We start from the raw sequence: 21,764 nt of genomic DNA on the forward strand, positions 1-21,764 counted from the left end.
GATGCTTCTCCATTGGGAACCCGTTGCTGCCTCCTGGTCTCGGTGCAGGCTCAAGGAAGCAGGCGGGAGGTGGGGGCTCTGGCCTCACGTGCGGAATCTGGCAGTGTGGTGGCTCAACAGCATTTTATCTTTCTTTATACGTTAGTACAGATTTGTCCATCTCTTAGCATTTAGCCTCTTGTCTGGGGTTTCTCTCGGGATCACAAACGTGGTCCTGCAGTCCATGTGCGTGCTCTTTCAGTACCCAAGGTGTGTGTGTGTGTGTGTGTGTGTTTGGAGCCATCAGAAAGCCTTCCAGCACTGGCTGGACTAGGCTTGTTGGATTCCCTGGGGGGAGGGGGGGTCTTTATCAGTGAGCCCAGCGCTGGGAAGACAGGCCGGGAGACCCATCCTGCGGAGAAGAAGGCAGGCTGTGAGCAGAGGGTCCAGGCTTGTGGACCCGAGCCTGACGTGCTCCTTCCTTTCTAACAAATGCGCACCTATCCTTACATTCGTCTGGGGGCCGGGGGGGGGGGGGAATGTGTGCTACCACCCAGAGGAGCTCAGGCTTAGCTGTGTGCAGCAGAGCATCATGTGATGAAAACCTGGGCTCACATTCCGTCTCTTGCCATACATGTGTTGGCATTTGTGTGGTCTGTCTCCTGGCCCCAACTGGAAGTTGTTGAGGTCGGGCTCATCTCCTTGGTCCCACTGGGAGGACCTGCGTGTCCAACACAGGGACCTTTGCCTTGGGAGGGACTGAGAGGTGACTGGCATGGCCCCTCTGTTCCACGAGAGGAGGCTTCCAGAGCAAGGGTCCCACTGCTCTTGACGCCAGAGTTGGGTGGGGGCTCAGGTCACGTAGAGGGCAGGAAATGGAGGCCGGCTGGCCGCCCTGTTGTTTAATGTGCTGGTTGTGAGCAGCCTCTGGGCCTGGCCCCTCTGCCCGCTCAAGCTGGGTGGCTGCTTTGTTTCATGGTGACCGCCTTTCCTGTTCCTTCCGTCTCGTGGCGCTGCCCGCCTTCTCCTTTGCTCAGCTGCCTTTCATCACTGCTGAGAGGCCCTCCCTTCGTGCTTCTCCTGGGCCTCAACCAGGCTAGTGGGCCAGGCCACACCTGTGGGCCCCAGGCAGCTGCTGTGTGGGCCTGCTGGCCAGGAAGCCTGTGTCAACATCTCTCCTCCTTTGTGTTCCAGAGAGGATGCCATGAGGAAGGCTGGCGTGGCCCACAGTAAATCCAGCAAAGACATGGAGAGCCACGTGTTTCTGAAGGCCAAGACCCGGGTAAGGCCCTGGGGGGTGGCCCTCTGTGGGGTCGCTGCTGGAGGGCAGGGTGCCAGGCCATGGGGACGGGGTGGCTGCTCACTGTTGGGTGGCACTCTGCGGGAAGATCCTGTGTCTGTGGTACAGGTGCGGGAGGGGATTGGGTGGGCATCCAGGATGCAGGCGCAGCCTCCGATCCCAGACCTTGCTGTTGGCACCCCCATTTATGGTCAGCTCCCGTGAATCCTGTAGGGCGCTCCCTCGGGCCCCGGTGGTTCCTGTGGACGGTGCTCTGAGTAAGAACCGCTCTGTCCTCAGGCTCAGCCCTCCTGGGGGTCAGGGCCCTGACAGGTGGGCCCGGAAGGGTTCCTGTCCCCTTTTGTTAAATGATGCAGGTGATGCTCGTGGAGGGTGAGGCCTTGGTGAGGACGAGGCTTGGGAATGTCACAGGTGGAGTGGTTGGGGCGGGTTTCCTGTGTGAGCTCTCGCGTGAATTGGGCATCACCACGGGCTTCATGTGACCACCTCCTGTCATCTGTGCGCTCGCCTTGGGGTAGAGCTGCTCATAGAAATGAAGCAGAACAGGCACAAAGAAGCAAGCAGCTTGTCTGGGTTACCTGGCTCGTGCAGGGCGGGCTGTGTCTGCTGCACCAGCTCTGCCGAGCACTTGGTGCCCGAGCGTGGTGCTGGAGCTCTAAGACCTACTGTGTGTCAAGAATCAAAAACAGGGACTTCCCTGGTGACGCAGTGGTTAAGAATCCGCCTGCAAACGCAGAGGACACGGGTTCGAGCCCTGGTCCGGGAAGATCCCACATGTCGTGGAGCAGCTAAGCCTGTGCGCCACAACTACTGAGCCTGCGCTCTAGAGCCTGCACACCGCAACTGCTGAGCCTGTGTGCTGCAACTGCTGAAGCCCGTGCACCTAGAGCCTGTGCTCTGCGACAAGATAAGCCACCACAATGAGAAGCCCACGCATTGCAACGAAGAGTAGCCCCCACTCACCACAACTAGAGAAAGCCCGCACGCAGCAACGAAAACCCAACGCAGCCAAAAATAAATACATAAATAGATAAATTTTTTTTAAAAAAAGAAGAGAGAAAAAAAAACAAAAGCAGATGCTATTTATGGTTGGATCCGGGTTTAGGTAAACCAACTGTCAGGACGTGCAGAGGTCCGTTGGGGAAACTTAGCCTGGTCTGAGTGTTTAGATGAGGTAAACATTTTCTGAAATGGAAAGGTGGAGATGACTGGCCGGAGAGCACAGCTTCCAAAACAGAAACCGTGTGTACAGCCTGGGCTTGGAGGTCAGAGCACACCAGCATGTGTTTGTGAGCACAAGTAGGTGGAGGACGAGCAGCAGAAGCCCGTGCACTGAGGGGGGCGGGCTCGTGCTGTGGACATAGAAAATGGTAAGTGTTATATTCTTTTTTATAACAACTTTATCAAGCTCTAATTCATATACTGTACAATTCACCCATTTAAAGTGTACAGTTCAGTGGTCTTTTAGGATCTTCACAGAGTTGTGCAACCATCACCACAATCCATTTTAGAGCATTTTCTTTTTTCTTTTTTTTTTTTTTTTTGGCCACATCTTGCAGCTTATGGGATCTCAGTTCCCCGACCAGGGATTGAACATGGGCCATGACAGTGAAAGCCTGGAATCCTAACCACTTAGGCCCCCAGGGTACTCCCTAGAGCATTTTCTAAAGAATCTCTATACCCGTTAGCCAGCACTCCTCATTTTCCCTCAACCCCCAGTCCTAGGCAACCACTTATCTGCTTTCTGTTGCTATAGATTTGCTTATTTTGTACGTTTCGTATAAATGCAATCATAAAATATGTTTCTGTGACTGGCTTCTTTCACTTAGCATAATATTTTTAATGTTCACCATGAACCATGTTGTAGCATGTACTTTATTCCTTTTTATTGCCAAATAATATTCCATTGTCTGGATGTACCATATTTTATTTATCTATCACCAGTTTATGGACATCTGGAGTGTTTCCACTTTTTGGCTATTATAATAATGCTGCTATGAACATTTGTGTGCAAACTTTCCTGGGGACATATGTTTCCATTTCTCTTCCCTGTATACCTAGGAAAGGAACTGCTGAATCAGATAACTCTGTATTTAACCTTTTGAGGAACTGCCAGACTGTTTCAAAGCAGCTGCACCATTTTACATTCCCACTAGGAGTGTATGAGGTTCCAATTTCTCCATTCCTCATCAATACTTGTTACTGTTTTTTTTTTATTATAGCCATCATAGTGAGTGTGAAGTGGTATCTAATTGTGGTTTTGATTTGCATTCCCAGATGACTTACTGTGTTTATTGGTCATTTGTATATTTTCTTTAGAGAAATGTTTATTCAGATCCTTTGCCCATTTTAAAATTGAGTTGTTGGTCTTTTTATTGCTAGATTGTAAGAACGCGTTATAAATTTTGGATACAAGTCTCTTATTAGTTACATAATTTGCAGATATTTGGGAGATAAGAACCTTGGTGAGGGCTTATTGAATTATTTCAACTTTCAAAATACACAACTTGTTGGTCCAGTATTATTTGTTGTCTATTGTTTTATAAGGAACTACCCCAAAATGTAGCGGCCTAGAGCAATGAGTTGGTATCTATCCTGATTCTGTGGGTCAGGATTGGGGTGATTGGAACTGCCTGGCTGGCCATTCTTCTGGTCTCACTGGTGACCTCGGCGCAGCCACATTCAGCTGGCAGCCACCTGGTGTCTCCAGCAGCATAGCCCGGGCTTCATTATGGCACAGCGGCTGGCTTCCAAGGCAGGGGACGTGGAAGCTGTCGGTCCCCTGAAGTCCTAGAACATCGCTGGGTCACAGCAAGTCCTAAGCCCAGTGTGGAGTCTGGGGAGGGAGTCGCCTCCACCTTCTCTGTGCGCTGTGGCCTGTGCATCCAGGGAGGCCAGCGGTTGTTGGCTGCCATCTTGGAGACTGGCCAGCACAGAGACCCTCCCAGCAGCTGGGGAATAAGCCTTCCATCGGAGGGGGCAACTGGCAACACAACAGCCCCTGTCACTGTCCTTGCCTCTCCTTACTGCAGCCCACACCACACCTTAGCAATTTCAGTTGCATTTCCTTTGGTCAGGCTGGTTCTAAATCCCTAACTTCAAGAGGAGGCCCTGACTATTTGGAAGAGAGGTATTTATAGAGAGGTCTGGGAAGTTTCCTATGTCATTTTTAGAGACAGACTTTCTGCTTGGACACTGCTCTCTGATGTCCAGCTTATTAGTCCTGCTCGAGCCCCACATGGAGCCTTGGGCCCCGTCGTGCGGCAAGACCTTTCCTCCAGGGTGGGGCTCCGGAGGGACTCTCCAGTCAGGTGGCAGCCGGGCACACTTGTTACCTGCCCCTCCTGCCTGAGACCCCATTAGAATGACTGTGAAAGAATGTAAAAAGTGGGACCCAGAGCAAAGAAAAGGATATGGAAGAGTGATTTCTCTGTTTTTAGACTCCAAGAGGGGCTGGGAGGCAGAGGAGGTCATGGAGAAGGGGCTAACCTTCTCTTGGAATCCTGGCAAGCAGGTGGGTCCAGAGGTGTCCACCCTAAAGGAAACCGGGTCACCCATGGGCACCTCAGGCTGCCTGGTATACATCCCGGGCAAGGAAGACCTTGAGCACTCTTGTCTAAAAGACCACCAGCTCCAGATTGCTTGGTTGGTGCATGCTTCCAGTGTGGTGTTAGCACCCAGAGTTAAAGCTCTTCCCATTCTGTCAGGGGCTGGCCCTGGGTCTAATGGCCAGGCCCCATTGCTCCCTCTAAAGTGATGTGATGTCCCCTTGCAAGGCCCGTGAAGCAGGTACAGTGCTGCTCTCCCCAGGTTGCAGACGAGGAGGCTCAGGCACACAGATGCCAGGTAACTTGCCCAGGAGGTCACACACCCTGGGGGTCTGGGGTCAGAGCCTACCCTCTTTGCTACTTGTGCTACTTCCCCCCATCTAGCAAAGCAAAAGACACCCAAACACCCACTTTAATTCTTAACATCTGAATTCCTGCAGGTGGGACTGCTCTTTGCCTCAAGGCAGAAACCACTTTCCCTGGGGGTGGTGGGTGGTATAATAACAGCAGCTCTGAGCACACTGCAGATTCAGGAAGGTTTGGCATCTGCTGGATGAGAGCACAGCCAGGGATCCCGGGACCTCTGCGTTGGCACCTGCAGCGGCAGTGCATAGAGAGGCTTATTACAGCTGGGTGCATTGCTGAACATGTGCTTATCACTTGGTTGTTTTTATTTTATTACTATTTTTTAAAATAAATTTATTTTATTTTATTTATTTTTGGCTGCGTTGGGTCTTCGTTGCTGCACACGGGCTTTCTCTCGTTGTGGCAAGTGGGGGCTACTCTTCGTTGCCATGCGCGGGCTTCTCATTGCATTGGCTTCTCCTGTTGCGGAGCACGGGGCTCTAGGCTCACGGGCTTCAGTATTTGTGGCACGTGGGCTCTAGAGCGCAGGCTCAGTAGTTGTGGCGTGTGGGCTTAATTGCTCCGCAGCATGTGGGATCTTCCTGGACGAGGGCTCAAACCTGTGTCCCCTGCATTGGCAGGCAGATTCTTAACCACTGCACCACCAGGGAAGTCCCGGTTTTTTAAAAATTAAGCTTATGTGTTAAACACACATCAACTGTTTTGCACGTTGTATAGTATTATGCAGAAGTAGTGCATGTCTCTGGTTTACAGCTGTAAACGCTGAGTCCCCACGGTGGGGGCCAAGGTGAAACCCAGGGACCAGGAGGCCGAGAGCATCAGAACTGGGAAGTGACCTGGAGGCTAATTAGAGGAGGGCTGAGGGGCACAAGCAGCTGCTGGAATAAGAGGGCAAGAGCACAGCCTGGGGAGAGCGGGAAGAGGCCGTGCACGTCTGATGAAGGAGACACTCTCCTACCTTCAGCCCTTTTTACGGACCTCGCAAGCCCAGGGTTGGCCTTTTGACCGAAACCGAACACATCTTCTGCTATCTTTGTTTAATCAGGGACAGCTATTGGAGGAGAAAAGCACAATTGTGTATAGTGAAAACGGCAAACCACATGAAAAGACTAGCATTTTCTGAACAACTGCTGAGACCTGCTAGAAAGACCTGGGTGTGGCCAGTTTTGACAGGTCCAGGGCTGTGCTCCTGCCCTCTGCTGTTTGCGGGGTGACGGCCAGGCCTCCTCCTGCACTACCCGGCGTCAGCGTGCTTGCTTGGAGGCCTCCTCGGAAATTCTGCTTCTTTGGTTTTCAGTCGCTCCGTTTTCACTAGTGTGTACTGAGGAGCTGAGAGAGTACAGACACTCTGTGTAGTCCTCATGACTTTCTCCAGTTCAGCTATGAAGAACACAAGGTGTGAGGCAAATCAGCGGTAGCATGGGGAGCTAGCTTTCTTTCTTTCTATCTTATTTTTTAATTTAAACTGGGTAAGGAACCCACTGTCATTTGTTTTATTATTTATTTTTTGTATGTTTAAAATATTTTATAATGTATAAGGGTAAAATTTTAAAATACGTGAATCATAGCACAATACTTACCAAAGGTCCCATGTTGCTGACAACACTGGCTCTGGAGCACCTGCTCTGGGAATTGATACATTTTTCAAATATGAGGAAAAGTTTCTAACAGACTTTTTAGAAACTGACAAAATGATACTAAGGAAACTCAAGGGACCCAGCATAGCCAAAACAATCTTGGAAAAGAACAAATGGTGCTGGGACATCTGCTGGATTATCACATGTATGATATTGAGGTGGGACCCCAGTCTTATACCATATACCAACATTAACTCAAAATGGATCAAAGACCTAAGAGCTAAAACTGTAAAACTTTTTTAAATTTATTTTTGGCTGCATTGGGTCTTCGTTGCTGTGCACAGGCTTTCTCTAGTTGTGGTGAGCGGGGGCTACTCTTCGTTGGGGTGCGCGGGCTTCTCATTGCGGAGGCTTCTCGTTGCAGTGCACGGGCTCTAGGCGCGTGGGCTCAGTAGTTGTGGCTCGCGGGCTATAGAGCGCAGGCTCAGTAGTTGTGGCGCACAGGCTTAGTTGCTCCACGGCATGTGGGATCTTCCCGGACCAGGGTTGGAAGCTGTGTTCCCTGCATTTACAGGCGGATTCTTAACCACTGCACTACCAGGGAAGTCCTAAAACTGTAAAATTTTTAGAAGAAAATATAGGCATGAATCTTTGTGACCTCAGATTAGGCAATGGTTTCTTACATGTGACACCAAAAGCACAAGCAACAAAAGAAAACATAGATTAATTTGATTTCATCAAAATTAAACACTCTTGTGCATCAAAGGATACCATCAAGAGAGTAAAAAGACAGCCTATGGAATGGGAGAAAATATTTGCAAATCAAGTATCTGATGATATCTAATGAGGGACTGGTATCAGAGTATATAAAGAACTGCAACTCAACAACAACAACAAAAGAAACCAAACAACCTAATTCAAAAATGGGCAAAGAACTTGAATAGACATTTTTCCAGAGAAGATATATTGGGTTGGCTAAAAAAGTTCGTTCGTTTTTTTTCCGTAAGATGGCTCTAGTAGCGCTTAGTTGTCTTTAACTTCATTCAAAACAATTTTGTTAGATTGTATTGTGACAGCTGTCATATCAGTGTGCATTTAAAAAAAACTTAACAAAATTGGAGAATTTTTGTGTAGCCATTTTAATATTGAAGATGGAAGAAAAACAACATTTTTAAATTGTTTTATTATGCTTTACTACTTCAAGAAAGGTAAAAATGCAACTGAAATGCAGAAAAAGATTTGTGCAGTGTATGGAGAAGGTGCTGTGACTGATCAAATGTGTCAAAAGTGGTTTGCGAAGTTTCATGCTGGAGATTTCCCGCTGGATGATGCTCCACAGTCGGGTAGACCAGCTGAAGTTGATAGCGATCAAACTGAGACATTAATTGAGAACAAATCAATGTTATACCATGCAGGAGATAGCTGACATACTCAAAATATCCAAATCAAGCGTTGAAATCATTTGCATCAGCTTGGTTATGTTAATCGCTTTGATGTTTCGGTTCCACATAAGTTAAGCAAAAAAAACCTTCTTGACCATATTTCCACATGTGATTCTCTATTTAAACGTAGCGAAAATGTTTTGTTTTTAAAATAAATTGCGACGGGATGAAAAGTGGATACTGTACAATAATGTAGAATGGAAGAGATCAGTGGGGCAAGCGAAATGAATCACCACCAACCGCACCAAAGGCCGGTCTTCATCCAAAGAAGGTGATGTTGTATATATGGTGGGATTGGAAGGGAGTCCTCTATTATGAGCTACTTCTGGAAAACCAAACGATTAATTCCAACAAGTACTGCTTCCAATTAGACCAACTGAAAGCAGCACTCAATGAAAAGCATCCGGTATTAGTCAACAGAAAACACATAATCTTCCATCAGGATAACGCCAGACCGCATGTTTCTTTGATGACCAGGCAAAAACTGTTACACCTTGGCTGAGAAGTTCTGATTCATCCGCCGTATTCACCAGACATTTGCACCTTTGGATTTACATTTATTTCAGTCTTTACAAAATTCTCTTAATGGAAAAAATTACAATTCCCTGGAAGACTGTAAAAGACACCTAGAACAGTTCTTTGCTCAAAAAGATAAAAAGTTTTGAGGGACTTCCCTGGTGGTGCAGTGGTTAAGAATCCTCCTGCCAATGCAGGGGACATGGGTTCGATCTCTGGTCTGGGAAGATCCCACATGCCGCAGAGCAACTAAGTGCACGTGCCACATCTACTGAGCCTGCACTCTAGAGCCCACGCGCCAAACTGCTGAGCCTGCGTGCCACAACTACTGAAGCCTGCGTGCCCTAGAGCCTGCCTGCCGCAACTACTGAGCCCGCCTGCTGCAACTACTGAGGCCCGCGTGCCTCGAGCCTGTGCTCCACAACAAGAGAAGCCACCGCAATGAGAAGCCCGCTCAACAAAGAGTAGCCCCCGCTTGCCGCAACTAGAGAAAGCCCGCGTGCAGCAATGAAGACCCAATGCAGCCCCCAAAAAAAAAAAAAAGATAAGTTTTGGGAAGATGGAATTATGAAGTTGCCTGAAAAATGGCAGAAGGTAGTGGAACAAAGTTGTGAATGCATTGTTCAATAAAGTTCTTGGTGAAAGTAAAAAATGTGTCTTTATTTTTACTTAAAAACCAAAGGAACTATTTTGGCCAACCCAGTACAAATGGCCAAGAAGCACATGAAAGGATGCTCAATATCACTAGTCCTTAGGGAAAAACGAATCCAAACCACAGTGAGATACAACATCACACTCATGATGGATATAATAAAAAAAGATGATAAGTATTGGTGAGAAATTGGCACCTCATACGTTGCTGGAAGGAATGTATAGTGGAGCAGCCACTGTGGAAAACAGTGTGGTGATTCCTCAGAAATTAAACAGAGTTACCATATATGCACAGAACTTGTGCAGAAATACTCATAGCATCACTCATAATAGCCAGGAAGTGGAAACACCCAAATGTTTATCAGCTGATGAGTGGATAAAGAAAATGTGGTGTGTCTGTATAATGGACTGAAGTACTGATACATGGTACAACATGGATGAACCTTGAAAACATCACGATAAGTGTAGTGAAATAGTCACAAGGGAGCACGTATTGTATGATGCATTTGTATAAAGTGCCCAGAATAGGCCAATCTATAGAGGCAGTGTATTCGTTTCCTGTAGCTGCTGGACAAATTCCCACAGACTTGGAGGCTACAGTCTCTGGGCTCATGGCTTTGGCCTCTTGGCCCAAGGCTCTCCCCGGTGGTCATGTTTGCAGCCAGTAGTTTTACCAGCCTGTTTCCTGCCTGTTGACTTTGGGAATCTGACACCCTTTTAAAATTTCATCCAGTCTCTCCCTTTTAGTCTAAACTGGCAATGTTTCTGCTGGTATGACGCTCTAAACCGTGAATATGTGACATATTCATGCCATTAGACAGGAGGTTTCCCCACAGATGTTTCATCCCTGTAATTTCATCCCTATTCCTGGTGGTGTCTGTGAGACGACTGAGAGAATTCATCACATGCCTGATCTCTTTGGCACTAGCATAGTCTGTGCAACCACACCCTCAGCCTTCTGTCCAGAGCACACATTCCTACAGTGAATCTCCTAATTTTAGTGTTTCTTTGTAATCTGAATAGCCTGGGAATTTCCGAAACCAAGTCCAGGTTCCTTTATGCTTAACAGTTCTTCCCTCAGTTTCTTTCTTTACTCCCAATTTCACTGTAAGCAGCAAGAAGAAAGCAGGCCAGGACGTCCCTGGTGGCGCAGTGGTTAAGAATCCACCTGCCAATGCAGAGGACACAGGTTCGAGCCCTGGTCCGGGAAGATCCCACATGCCGTGGAGCAACTAAGCCCGTGCGCCACAACTACTGAGCCTGTGCTCTAGAGCCCATGAGCCACAACTACTGAGCCCACTGGCCACAGCTACTGAAGCCCGCGCGCTCTAGGGCCCGTGCTCTGCAAAACAGAGAAGCCACTGCAATGAGAAGCCCGCACACCGCAACAAAGAGTAGCCCCTGCTCACCACAACTAGAGAAAGCCCGTGCACAGCAACGAAGACCCAATGCAGCCAAAAATAAATAAATAAATAAATATTTTTTTAAAAAACAGTAAAACTGAATAAATAAATGTAATAGAATTAATAGATAAGTAATAAACCTTTTGAATTTTGGAAAAGAAGAAGAAGAAGAAGAAGAAAGCAGGCCAGACCTTCCATACTTTGTTTGGAAGTCTACTCAGCCAAATATCCAGGTTCATTGCTTACAAGGTCTGCCTTCCTCTCAACTAGGGTACGATTCAGCTAGACTTCCGGACACTGTATGACAGGGGTTCTCTGTGCTCTTGTTTCCAGTCACACGTTCCTCTTTCCCCTGAGCCTTCACCAGAAACACATTTAACATTCACCTTTTCCCCAGCATTCTGTTTTTGATGACATCTGTGTTCTCTAAGATGACATGAGCTTTCTGACCAGCTCCTTTTCTTCCTTTGAGTCCTCAGTAGCAGAGTGTTTACCATGCGTGTTCCCACCAACAACATTCCCTGTGGCCTGGCTCCTTCTTGCCTGCCCCTTATTTCTTGTGAACCAGGTGTTCGATCAAAAGAGCACAGTATGCAGGGGTCTTCTTAGCAAGAAGGCATTGGAGGTGGTGCCTCATATTTGTATATATTGTATATATTTCTGAGTGTCTTGATTTTCCCACAAGGTCATAGTTGATCAGGAGTTGGGAGAGTGACAGTCTGACTCTTTGATGAAGTTTCCCATCCACTTACCAGCTGATGATTCCATCATTTACCTGGGCGTTGCAAACTGGTACTTGTCCTGAATTCTGGCTCTTCTTCCACATTTATTAGATGGAATTGTCTTGCCAGGAAAGGTTTTCTTTCATCTCATCCACCAGTGCTACTTGGTTGCTTGAAACACAGCCTGTTCGGGACCGTCAGGAGTACTGACTGTCTTGTGGAATTGCTGCCCTTGGTACCCAGGGGCAAGTGCCGGGGCCTGGGGGTGGGGTGAGGCTGCTTCTCTTCCTGTGAGTGATGTTGTTGAGCATGGCTCTGCATCAAGCGAGTTTCAGGCCTTTGCAGCCGTTCATTTTGATGCATCCCCAGTGGAGAAAGCCCGTGCACAGCAACGAAGACCCAATGCAGCCAAAAATAAATAAATAAATAAATATTTTTTTAAAAAACAGTAAAACTGAATAAATAAATGTAATAGAATTAATAGATAAGTAATAAACCTTTTGAATTTTGGAAAAGAAGAAGAAGAAGAAGAAGAAAGCAGGCCAGACCTTCCATACTTTGTTTGGAAGTCTACTCAGCCAAATATCCAGGTTCATTGCTTACAAGGTCTGCCTTCCTCTCAACTAGGGTACGATTCAGCTAGACTTCCGGACACTGTATGACAGGGGTTCTCTGTGCTCTTGTTTCCAGTCACACGTTCCTCTTTCCCCTGAGCCTTCACCAGAAACACATTTAACATTCACCTTTTCCCCAGCATTCTGTTTTTGATGACATCTGTGTTCTCTAAGATGACATGAGCTTTCTGACCAGCTCCTTTTCTTCCTTTGAGTCCTCAGTAGCAGAGTGTTTACCATGCGTGTTCCCACCAACAACATTCCCTGTGGCCTGGCTCCTTCTTGCCTGCCCCTTATTTCTTGTGAACCAGGTGTTCGATCAAAAGAGCACAGTATGCAGGGGTCTTCTTAGCAAGAAGGCATTGGAGGTGGTGCCTCATATTTGTATATATTGTATATATTTCTGAGTGTCTTGATTTTCCCACAAGGTCATAGTTGATCAGGAGTTGGGAGAGTGACAGTCTGACTCTTTGATGAAGTTTCCCATCCACTTACCAGCTGATGATTCCATCATTTACCTGGGCGTTGCAAACTGGTACTTGTCCTGAATTCTGGCTCTTCTTCCACATTTATTAGATGGAATTGTCTTGCCAGGAAAGGTTTTCTTTCATCTCATCCACCAGTGCTACTTGGTTGCTTGAAACACAGCCTGTTCGGGACCGTCAGGAGTACTGACTGTCTTGTGGAATTGCTGCCCTTGGTACCCAGGGGCAAGTGCCGGGGCCTGGGGGTGGGGTGAGGCTGCTTCTCTTCCTGTGAGTGATGTTGTTGAGCATGGCTCTGCATCAAGCGAGTTTCAGGCCTTTGCAGCCGTTCATTTTGATGCATCCCCAGTGGCTGCTCACAGGCACATTCCTGACCCCTTGGGGCCCCTGTCACAACCCCTTAGTCTTTTATAGCTTGCTTGCGTCTTGGCCCAGAATCAGCTGTTGCTCTAAGGAGCCCTGGTTCCTTTTCAAGGGTGAAATGGTACTTGGGGCTTGCAGTGTGGGCATGGGGCTGCTCACGGCTTCTGCACTTTTTTGTGAACAGAACTAAGGAGTCATATGATTTTGAAACAACAACCTCAAAACCCCATAATTTCACATTGATATTTCCAATTACAGGGTTTTACTTTTATTTTAAACATGTATCTGTTCTCTTTTGTGAATCTCTTGGTTTCTAATGTCATTGGCATAATTACTCTAAAATACTTTCAGAGTAAACGGACCAATATTAGCACTAATATTAGTAGCAAATAACAAAATGTGGAAAGAAGTTTAAAATTTCTTTACAGCTCTGTGTGTACTTAAAATGTACCCCTTCCCCTAAGGACATATGGTTTTTTTGTTTTGTTTGCTTTTTGTTTTTTAAAATGATCAATCAAAAGAAATCTTTTCCCTATGATTCTGACACCAACTTGATATCAGCTCATATGTTTGGTTGGTTTTGCATTTTTAGGAATTGTACTTTTTCTTCTTTTAATTTTTGGCTGCGTTGGGTCTTTGTTGCTGCACGCGGGCTTTCTCTAGTTGTGGTGAGCAGGGGCTACTCTTCGTCGCGGTGCGCGGGCTTCTCATTGCAGTGGCTTCTCATTGTGGAGCATGGGCTCTAGGCGCGCAGGCTTCAGTAGTTGTGGCTTGCGGGCTCTAGAGTGCAGGCTCAGTAGTTGTGGCGCACGGGCTTAGTTGCTCCACGGCATGTGGGATCTTCCCAGACCAGGGCTCGAACCTGTGTCCCCTGCATTGGCAGGCGGATTCTTAACCACTCTACCACCAGGAAAGTCTCTGTACTTTTTTCTTTTGATTTAGCTTTGTCTTCAATTTGGTAAAAGATTACATACTTCCAGTGTGAAACAAGTGTATAACAAGGTGGGAAGTTTCATTTCCGGGCCACTTCCTGATACCTCTGGGGATTTAACTGTTGATCTGCAGCATTTCTTTTTGCAGATATAAAGCAAATAAACATATTCAGATTCCCCGAGTCTTATACAAAAGGTATAACAGTGTAGCATCTAGTGTGTGGCCTGTGGCATCTTACCTGGAACATGTGTGTTCTTCCTACTGCTCCCTCCACATCCGTGAGGGGATTCATCCTCCACCTTTGCTGTCAGGCCCTCATGCAAGACTTGTACAGGTTAGACAAAGTGTATAAACTGCAGGAAGCTTTTTTCCCACATTTCTGTCTTCTCACCTGCAAACCAGCCCGCTAGTAGTACCTGCCTCACTGGGCAGTTGGAAGAATTGAGCGTGTTAATTATTTGTAAAGCATTCAGAGCTGTGCCTGGCCCAGAGTCAGTGCGGCGTGTGAGCTGTCACTGCTGTGGTCTGGCTGTTCCCAGCCTGGATGCTTGTATTTTTGCTCTCAGGAGGGGGAGATGATAAAAATGGAGTGAAGATAAGGGAGGTACACGCTCCTCGGCCCATTTCTGGAACTGTCCTGGAGCGGGGGTGCCTTGGAGCAGAAGAGGGGTCATAACCTCTCTGTCTGCATGGAGGCTGGGAACTCTCACGCCCAGGGAAGCCAGTCTAGACATAGAGTAAGGCAGCCGCCCTGGGGAGTTAGAGGGGGATCAGATCAGCAGGCCTGAAGCGCTCTGCCCTCAACGTGCTGGGTGATGTATTTACCCACAGGAGCGCCCCTTGGTGGCAGTGTGACTGACCACTCCCTGAGCCCGCTTTTCCTGTCAGGTGGTTGCTGCCCCCCTCCGTCCCCTTCAGGCCTCCTCATGCTGCTCTGGTCCCCAGAGCCTCTGCTGCACCGGGCTGTGGGCACCCTCAGTCGGTGCAGACCATGGGTGCCTTGTGCCCACCTGGCTCCAAGCACTGGGGACATGCTCCTGAGCCCCATTTACTGTATCTTGTGTCAGAATAAAATATCTGGTTGCTGGTTTTTTTTTTTTGTTTTTTTTTATAACTGAAGTATAAGTTGATTTACAATGTTGTGTTTTTTCCTGTACGGCAAAGTGATTCAGTTATACATATGTATATTTTCTATTATGGTTTATCACAGGATATTGAACATAATTCCCTATACCTTGTTGTTTATCCATTCTATATATAATAGTTTGCATCTGCTAACCGCAGACTCCCGGTCCATCCCTCCCCTAGCACCCCCCACCCCGGCAACTACAACTCTGTTCTCTATGTCCATGAGTCTGTTTCTGTTTCATAGATAAGTTCATTTATCATATTTTAGATTCCACATATAAGTAATACCATATGGTATTTGTCTGACTTACTTCGCTTAGTATAACAATCTCTGGGTCCATCCATGTTGCTGCAAATGGCATTATTTCATTCTTTTTTATGACTGAGTAATATTCCATTGTATACATACATACTACATGCTCTTTATCCGTTCATCTGTCAGTGGACACTTAGGTGCTTCCATGTCTTGGCTATTGTAAATAGTACTGATGTGAACATAGGGGTGCACGTATCTTTTTGAGTTAGAGTTTTCTCCGGATATATGCCCAAGAGTGAGATTGCAGGATCATGTGGTAATTCTATTTTTAGTTTTTTGAGGAACCTCCATACTGTTTGCCATAGTGGCTGCATCAGTTTACATTCCCACTAACAGTGTTGGAGGGTTCCCTTTTCTCCAAACTCTCCAGCATTTGTTGTTTGTGGACTTATTAATGATCTGGTTGCTTTTTAAACCTGCTTCCTCTTGCTTCACCTTTTATGGAAGTAGAAAAAGCTCAACAAATTCTTTTAAGATTTCTCCGACCCAAAAGATGGCCAAGGCCTTACTGAGACGTCACCTCTTGACGTGGCAAGCTCCCCGTCCTTGGCCACCTCGTTTCAGAGCTTCCTTTAGCCCCCACTTTCCTTGCGCCCCACTCACCACCCTGTTGTCCTTCAAGGACCAGCCTGGTCAGGTGATCTGCGGGATCCTTTTCCTTCCAGAAATTTGTGGGGGGCATTGGGAGGGGGAGTGTTGAACACATCTCCCATGTGTCCTGTCCTTTGGTACCTACCCCGTGGCCTCCCTGGGCCTTTCCCCCACCTTTTCCTCTGTTGATTCCATGGCTGAGAAAACAGTGGTGGGTGAAGTTTGAGATCAATGAGGGCTGATGGGGGTTAGAAAGTGTGCTTATGTTGTTAACATTCGTCTGATGCCCCCTTCATGTGTTTCCCTTGGAGGTGTTCTCATGACGGCAGGTTCACTGTCCCTCCCAGGCTCACAGGCTGTCCCCTGCAGTGGGTCCTGGGCTGCAGGGGTCGTCTCCTCTGGCTGCTGTTGAGTGGACTCAGTGTCATGGTGACTTAGGCAGGGGTCAAGTGAGTAGGCGGGGTGAAAGCTCTGCCCTTTCTGCCTGCCTTGCCAGAAAGATGCTCCAGCTTCTCTGAAATAAGATTTTAGTTACAAACATCCCTTCTTTGACCCCAAGACAAACTCACAGTAGTGATTTCCCTGGAACCCCCGGAGTGAGTGTCCTTGGTTACAAAGAGGACAAATGGTGGAAGGTAGGCCCTGCTGGGAGGTTCCAGAAACACAGCGAGAACCAAGAGGGCCCTGGGCAGTGGCCTTCACCTGCTTCCTTGAGCAGCACTGTGCCCTCTCCCTGGGCCATGCAGTGAATTCAGATCAGCGGGAGCTGTGGAAAGCACAGCCAAGGCGCCCAGCCAGATTTGCATGCAAATATGACGTCAGCAGTGGAAAAGCAACAGGCCGGTGTGAAAAGCGAAAGTACTTTGGTACAAATGGAGCAAAGACAAAAGGGCCCTCCTGTGTCTACTTCTGAGATGCCCTGTGACCCCGGGCCGGCCCCTCTGCAGAAAGACGGGTGCTTGAGCCCCACATGGCCCTCGCCAGGGTTTACAGCGGGGCGGGGGAGCAGCGTCTTCTAGTGTCTTGGTACCTTCTTGGTTTTCTGTTTCTTTGTGCCTTTTGTTGTTCTGTGGTAGCCAAGCTCTGCCGGCCTTTCCCAGAGGGATGGATTCCAGAGGAGGCCGAGCCAAGCCGGACGAGGACAGACAGACAGGGACAGACAGACGGGGATGGCTGCCATCCCTGCCTTCAGGAGGAGCGCAGCAGGGCCAGGGCGGGAAGGGGCGTCACTCGGCCTCACTTCTGCGTCTGGGATTAAACTGCTTCCTGTTTTTACTTTTAGGATGAATACCTTTCTCTCGTGGCCAGGCTCATTATCCATTTTCGAGACATCCGTAAGTAAAACGTCACATCTCTGGGTGGTTGTGGTCGCCGTGAGAGGCCCGCCAGTCTCGGCCCCAGTGCCTGAGGCAGGATGTCTGTGGACAGCGCCTGCTTTCCGGGAAGTTCTTCATGGCTTCGCATTTGATTCCATGTTTCCCATCCTCCCAGAGCCTCAGCCTGAAACGTGCTGATTGTGGCCTAATGGAGATGTTAGTGTCCAAGTGGTCTGGGCTGGACTGCTCTTTTTGCTTGTCTGCTTAATCTCCCTTTTTGAAGGACTGCTGCTTTGATCTCTAGGCAGTTCCTGAATAAGCAGAGTCCACCCTGGAGTAGACACTTCCTTCCCTGATCCCTGGTTTTTTTGACCCATGGAGGCTGGACCTAACTGTGTTCCCATCAGGCTGGAAGTTTCTGGGGCCAGCTTTCTCAGCACCACCCTGCACTCCCTGCCCTGGTGAGGGTCCAGCCCCACAGCATCCCAGTTCCTCTTCTCCAGGTCAGGGCCGCTCAGGGCCGCTGTGGTTGGGTGGTGGTGGTGGGGTGTTTACAGCCACAGCGCCTCCTGCCGGCCTGCAGTGGTGTGACCACAGGAGGCAGGTTCCTCCCACGCAGCCTGTCCATGGGGCGGCTGCTCCCTGTGGCTGTCGAGACAGCTGTGGCGTCAGTGTCACTCATCTCAGAGGGAGACATTGGGGACCCCAGAGTCCTTGCAGGGCCATTGCTTCTTTCCACGCTTAAATTTTTACCAGACTGGCCAGCAAGATGAACCTCACTTGATTTCACTTTCTTTGCTGTGTTTGGGAAGGTCCCATGGTGTTTGGAACAAGAGGAGCCGCCACTAGAAGCCTGGGGCATGAGCAGCCTGGCCACGACCCTGTCTGTACTGGCAAGGGCTCATTTGGGAGCTGGCCCTGGCACGGCAGTGCACACAGCCCTGTGGCGGGGGCGCCCACAGCTGCCTCACCCCCAGCAGAGGGTGGAACTGTTGTGGCAGTTCCCCGCCCATCCTGGGGCTGGCTGGATCCGGCTTCTAACCAACCTTGGACACACTCAATTTCCTCATCCAGAAAATGGGGATGCTGCCTCCCTCACCAGAGTGGGCTGAAAATGGAGGTGTTGTGGGCCCACTGTAGATCCCTGAAGCGCTCTTGTTTGTGGCTCGGGGCCTGTGCTAAGAGGCCCGGCCTTGGGAAGGAAGGAACTAGAGGAGACCCAGCACCAGCCTCCACCTGGGGGCTGTTCTCCAGGGCCCAGGTTGACCGTGGGGTGATTCTGCACCCTCTTGCTCCAGGCCTCCTTGTGTGTCAATGCTGCCAGGGGTGGGACACATACATGTATTCACACATGTTCTCACACACAAACACACACGACACACACACACACACACACACTCTCTCTCTCTCTCTCTCTCTCTCTCTCTCTCTCTCTCTCTCTCTCTCTCTCTCTTTCTCTCTCTCTCTCTCTCTGAAACTCTGAGGTATGTTTTGTCTAGTTTCTAGGCAGGGTCAGCTCAGTGTTAGCAAATGACCTCTGGGCGAATGCCTTCAGCACTGACTTAGCGTGGAAATATATGGTTACATAAAAACTTTGTTTACTTTGGTTTCTTCTTCTTTTTTTTTTTTCCTTTATATGTAGATAACAAGAAATCACAAGCTTCTGTCAGTGGTAAGAGTTTCTCCTTTTGGAATTAAAGTTTTTCCCAACCTTGGCTGCGGAGTAGCAGGAGTGGGATGGTGGGTGCTGCGTGTGCCTGGGGTTAAGCTGTTACTGGAGGAGGAAGTTCCCAGAGAGACGACCTCGGGTTCCTGAGAACTGCCAGCTCCCGGCCCACTAGGCACCCTCCTCCTGGTGACCGTGGAGTCGGACGATACCACCCCATCCCATTCCTCCCGCAAAAAAGATGATGAAAACTCCCACGATTATTGAATATTATCTAAAATTTTGAGCTCTCTGGGAGAGAACTAGTATGGTATAATGCTATACTCAGTATAATAATCTGTAGTAGTATTTAGAGAATAACTATGAATTCACTTTCTTAAGTTACAAAGTTTCTTTGTAAGTTAAGAATTATCATTCTTTTTTCTTTTTTAATTTCAAGGTTTTATCTCATGGGAACCCTGTTGATTTAGCCTAGGTCTCGCTGAGTGAGCTGCTAGTGAAGGGGTTTAGCAGATCCCAGTGGCCAACTGAACTCCGACTGCCGGGCAGGGAGCCACCCTGGTGGGCTGTTTGTCTTACTGTCGGCGGTACATGCCGCATGCCCAGGCTTGCCTTGGCCGAGCTGGCTGCACCTGCCTGGGGTCTCTTGGCTTGTGCAGCGATTGTTGGCCAGCCAGGGCTGGGGGGTGGGGGTGGGGTATCAAGAGTGCTTGGCCAGGAGAATGTGTGTGTTCACCCGGTTCTGTGGCAGGGTTAACCGGCCAGGCCACACCTGCCTGCAGGTGGCTCTTTGCTGTTACAACAAGAGCCTCTGGCTCCTGCCCCAGGCCCTGGCATTGCTCACTCAGCTGGCGAGCATCTGCGGACCCCTCCCACACACCCTTGTTCTCCGGGGTCTTTCCCGAGAGCTGCTCCTCAGTGGGGTCCTGCCCAGACTTAGCAGAGAAGGGCTTCTGGTGCACAAGGGGACTTGTAACCTCCCTGGGAGATCTGCCCCTGCCCCGTCTTCTCTGGCCCCAGGCTCGGCTTACTGTGAAGAGCCCTTGACCCTTGTTTTCTCTGGATTCCCAGCTGTGTCTCACCCAGCAGGAGGGGCCTATGGCCAGGAGGGGTGGGGCCACCGCCTGCCACCGGGGGCTTGCTCGTCCCTTAGAGTCTGTCAGGACCTGGCATAGGCTAGGCTAGGGTGTGGGCTGTACTCCCTGCCCAGGAGGTGTCCCAGCCCCTGGGGTGTGGCAGGCAGCTGGGCTGGGGCTTGGGGGGCTCCCGGGACTCCGGCCTCTCACCATTTGGGACACTGAGGGTGTCGAGCCTAGAGGTGGGAGGAAGCGTGTGCCTGGGAAGGCCTCATGGCCCACGGAGCCTGGCCCGGTTTGGCGGACACTGCCCTGAGACGCTGCACCCTGTGCCCCGCAGACCCTATGAACGCGCTGCAGAGCCTGACTGGCGGGCCCGCCGCGGGAGCAGCCGGCATTGGCCTACCTGCTCGGGGCCCCGGCCAGCCCCTGGGCGGGATGGGCGGCCTGGGGGCCATGGGGCAGCCGATGCCACTCTCGGGGCAGCCACCTCCCGGCACCTCGGGGATGGCCCCCCACGGCATGGCCGTCGTGTCCACGGCCGCTCCGCAGAGTGAGTACCACGCTTCTCAGAGAACCTGCCGTGCTCTCCACAGGCGGCGCGTTCTCTTCCCAGCCGGGGGTGGGGGTGGTGAGGGGGCGAGAGGAGCTGGGGAAGCTCCAGCCTGCTCTGCCTCCCAGAGGGCGAGGGACACCAAGGCCCTCTTGCCCAGGCTGAGGGAGGACTTGGAGGAGGATGGGGTGGCCAGGGACTCCAGCCAAGGGACTGTGCTTTGTAGTCAAGATAGAAACAGCTCCGTCTCAGGGTGTCCTCAGCCGTGAAGCCCCATCTGTCCCTTCCAGGGTTGGCCTGGCCCCAGGCCACCCGGGCTGTGGCTCGCATCCTGATTCCCCTCCCGAAGGAGGCTCCTGACCCTCCGCGCAACTGCTCGGGCCAGGAGCAGGGTTGCAGCGCCAGCTGCCTCTGTCCCAGGACCCTCTTCTTTAAAAAATTTATTTATTTATTTTTGGGTGTATTGGGTCTTCGTTGCTGTGCACAGGCTTTCTCTAGTTGCGGCGAGTGGGGGCTACTCTTTGTTGCAGTGTGCGGGCTTCTCACTGTGGTGGCTTCGCTTGTTGCGGAGCACGGGCTCTAGGCGCGTGGGCTTCAGTAGTTGTGGCACGCAGGCTCAGTGGTTGTGGCTTGCGGGTTCTAGAGCGCAGGCTCAGTAGTTGTGGCACATGGGCCTAGTTGCTCCGCGGCATGTGGGATCTTCCCAGGCTGGGGCTCAAACCCATGTCCCCTGCATTGGCAGGCGGATTCCTAACCACTGCGTCACCAGGGAAGTCCCCCAGGACCCTCTTGATGGACATTTATGCTTGTAGACTTTTATATAGTACTGCTAAGTGCTTCAGTACTTTTTTCCCCTTATGTAACTTTTTATTTTTGAAATAGTTGAAGAGTCACAGGAAGTTGCAGAATAGCACAGAGTTCCCATGTGCCCTTTCCCCAGCTTCCCCAACGAAAACATCCTAGTACATCACCAAAACCGTGACAGTGTTGTCAACTCAGGCAGTCTTTATTCACATGTGACCAGTCTTTGCATGCACTCTTGCGCATGCACGTGCATGTGGTTCTGTGAGGTCTTATCAGGTGTGGAATGGAGTCAGCACGTGGAACCGTCACCACCAACAGGCTGTCCTGGTGCCTCCTAATAATCACACCCTCCCTCCAACCCAAAGCCTGGCAGCTGCTGATCTGTTCTCTGCCTTGGTAATTGTGTCATTTTGCA

General features: G+C 49.6%; 1 protein-coding gene across 5 annotated transcripts in view; it reads left to right on the plus strand.

Annotated features, from left to right (window-relative positions):
- Positions 1 to 1,156: 1,156 nt before the first annotated feature.
- Positions 1,157 to 21,764, plus strand: part of MED15 (mediator complex subunit 15) — a 40,954-nt gene continuing 20,346 nt past the window's right edge. For 3 of the 5 annotated variants that reach the window (XM_055080287.1, XM_028479975.2, XM_055080288.1), the window contains exons 1-4: positions 1,157 to 1,261; positions 17,217 to 17,268; positions 18,893 to 18,922; positions 20,333 to 20,545. In XM_055080287.1, the coding sequence (XP_054936262.1) occupies positions 1,184 to 1,261; positions 17,217 to 17,268; positions 18,893 to 18,922; positions 20,333 to 20,545 (373 nt within the window). In that variant the 5' untranslated portion in view covers positions 1,157 to 1,183. The remainder of the gene's footprint in view (positions 1,262 to 17,216; positions 17,269 to 18,892; positions 18,923 to 20,332; positions 20,546 to 21,764) is intronic. The other 2 variants (XM_055080289.1, XM_055080290.1) reach the window with 2 other exon arrangements.

This window comes from Physeter macrocephalus, chromosome 19, assembly GCF_002837175.3.
Source record: "Physeter macrocephalus isolate SW-GA chromosome 19, ASM283717v5, whole genome shotgun sequence".
NCBI lineage: Eukaryota > Metazoa > Chordata > Mammalia > Artiodactyla > Physeteridae > Physeter > Physeter macrocephalus.